This window comes from Vespa mandarinia, chromosome 3 (assembly GCF_050613455.1).
Source record: "Vespa mandarinia isolate Hongniang chromosome 3, ASM5061345v1, whole genome shotgun sequence".
NCBI classification, from domain to species: Eukaryota; Metazoa; Arthropoda; class Insecta; order Hymenoptera; family Vespidae; genus Vespa; species Vespa mandarinia.
This window is the reverse complement of record NC_140812.1, coordinates 8,192,501-8,195,000: the sequence shown is the minus strand read 5'-3', so window position 1 is coordinate 8,195,000 and position 2,500 is coordinate 8,192,501. Positions and strand designations below refer to the sequence as shown.

Here is a 2,500-nt window from a genome sequence, read left to right as displayed (position 1 = left end):
ACATAAATAAATCATACATATATATATATATATATGTATATATATATATATATATATATATGTATGTATGTATGTGTATGTATATTATAGTATGTAATAGTACATGGCCAAGAAGTCTGTAGAAGGCTCATTGACGATAGATACTTGAATTCTAATGTTTCAAAAAAATCCACTATTGTATCTCATTAAAAATATATTCTTTTTTTTTTTACGTTTCTTTATTTGTTGTTTTCAACTTTATACGCTCTCGTAACTATTTCTAATGGATCGTGCTAGGTAGATTGAGAACCATATACCTATTACCTGTAATGTAAACATTTGTTTTTTTTTTTTTATTTCTATAATATAGTGTTTCTAATGAAATAAAAAAATTTACCTGAATGGTCGCGATACCAAGGCCGACACCACCTAGCTGCACAGCGTGTGACTTAATGTATTGTTCAAACTTCAATAGACATCCATCGGTATAAACATTCGGTTGCGTGATGTTACAAATGCTGGAACCGACTTTACCTTGTTGAGAAGAGCAACAAGACATCGGAAGATCGTTATCAAATCTAATATTCCAATCGGACATATTCTTAACGCCGCAACATTGGAACTGTAATTTGGAGATAAATTTTTTTTTCTTGTTAATAAAATATCAGTTTTTACGATGCTTTAACATTAACAATAAAAATATTTTATTATAATAGTATGACATTTTATATACTATATATATATATATATATACACACACACACACACACATGCACAAGTTTTTAATTATATATATATATCTTAAAATGTTATTATATGACAATATTATAAAAATTATAGGAAATACATTACTTTAGTTTGTATATCGTCCCAAAATCCAGTAATCTCATCACTTGTATTATATTTCGGTATACTTTCCTCCATCTTCTCTTCTATAATTTCGCCTACTTGTGATCTTAAAACGTAACCAGCAATACCACCAGAGAATTCGAGTATAAAAATGAATATTAAGAGAGTCGTGAACTGTAAATGAACAATAAATTACTGACTTATTAAAGACTATTACGTTTCGATTTTTTCAATGATATATTATCACTAATTATTGTCATTTTTATTATTATTATTATTATTATTATTATTATTATTATTATTATTATTATTATTATTATTATTATTATATTTTTAATCACTCCATAACTTTTTTTTTAACTTACGGTAATTAGCATACAATAATTCTCCCGTACGGCGCCACAACATCCAAAGAAAGCAATGAAGAAGATGATAATACCAATCGCTATCATCAACGATGGAACCGACAAAAGTTTATTGTCAAAGAAGTGATTGTAGTTGAAGTAGATCCCATAAATAGTCAGACCTAAACTTAACAATATTATTCCTGTCACCTAAAATAGAAAAAAATCATGAGGACAACATTATCGTTATTTGTACGATAAAAAAAAAAAAAAAAAAGAAAAAAAAAGAATAATAAACATATTGTAAATACAAAAATCGATTCAATGACAAATCGTTATTTTTGCTAATAATGCATACAAATTCAATTAAAAAAAAAATATATACAACTTGAGGATAATTTCTTCCATCTACATCTTCCTTTTTTTATTCGTTATATTAAATTGATCAATAAAAAAATTTGAAAATAGAAAAAAAAAAAAAAAAGAAATTTTTTTTTACAAGTTGAATTTATATGTCATTTACAAAAAGAATAATTTATATTTATAATAGAAATTGATCATCATAGTGATCGAGAACACGTTAATTACGAGACTCCTTTATTAATTTTTTTTTCTTTTTTTTTTTTTTTTTTTTGCTATTACGGGAAAATACTCGACGAAGTTATGCAGTACGAACGTGACGTAATCATTATCTGTTTTTCGAATTCAAACATTACACCGATAGTATATATTCCGACGTTTATTTATCCAATGTGTGTAATGAATAACGTAACGTATTAATTAAAGTGACACACGCGATACATTCTTTTTCTTTTTTTTCAGAATCATTCATTTTTTCAATTAAACCATAAATTAAAAAAATGACTTTCTCCCCCCTCACGGTAGTTGCCATTTTGAATTTTCGTTATTTAAAATCGCAAGATAAGAAAATATTCTTCGTTTAGCAACATAATCTAATTCACCTAATTTAGGAGTACTGGCTTATTGATACCGGCTGGTTATCGATCATTTTTCTGGCTTCCTTAATCTCATTTTTTTTTCTTTTCTTTTCTTTTTTTTTTTTTTTTTGTTCCCTTTAGAACTGTACGTTAACAAGATAATATATACTTAAGCACACATGCATAAAACCAATCTATATTGTTTATCATAATTGAAATCTATTATATAAGAAGCTTTCTTAGATTCACGAATAGAAAGTATTTTTAATAATACGGTATAAAAAAAAAAAAAAAATAAAAAAAAATTCTCAGATAATTTATATAATATATTATTGGAAAAATTCATTTATTTAACAAAATAAATTAATATATAGTATTATATTTCCCTTT

General features: G+C 25.2%; 1 protein-coding gene across 2 annotated transcripts in view; it reads right to left on the bottom strand.

Moving 5' to 3' along the window:
- Nucleotides 1–167: 167 nt before the first annotated feature.
- The window catches only part of LOC118447855 (CD63 antigen-like), a 7,438-nt gene continuing 5,105 nt past the window's right edge, over nucleotides 168–2,500 (bottom strand). For both annotated transcript variants that reach the window (XM_085655952.1, XM_085655953.1), the window contains exons 3-6: nucleotides 1,194–1,382; nucleotides 832–1,002; nucleotides 377–601; nucleotides 168–303 (exon numbers count right to left, since the gene is read on the bottom strand). In XM_085655952.1, coding sequence (XP_085512078.1) covers nucleotides 238–303; nucleotides 377–601; nucleotides 832–1,002; nucleotides 1,194–1,382 — 651 coding nt within the window. In that variant the 3' untranslated portion in view covers nucleotides 168–237. The remainder of the gene's footprint in view (nucleotides 304–376; nucleotides 602–831; nucleotides 1,003–1,193; nucleotides 1,383–2,500) is intronic.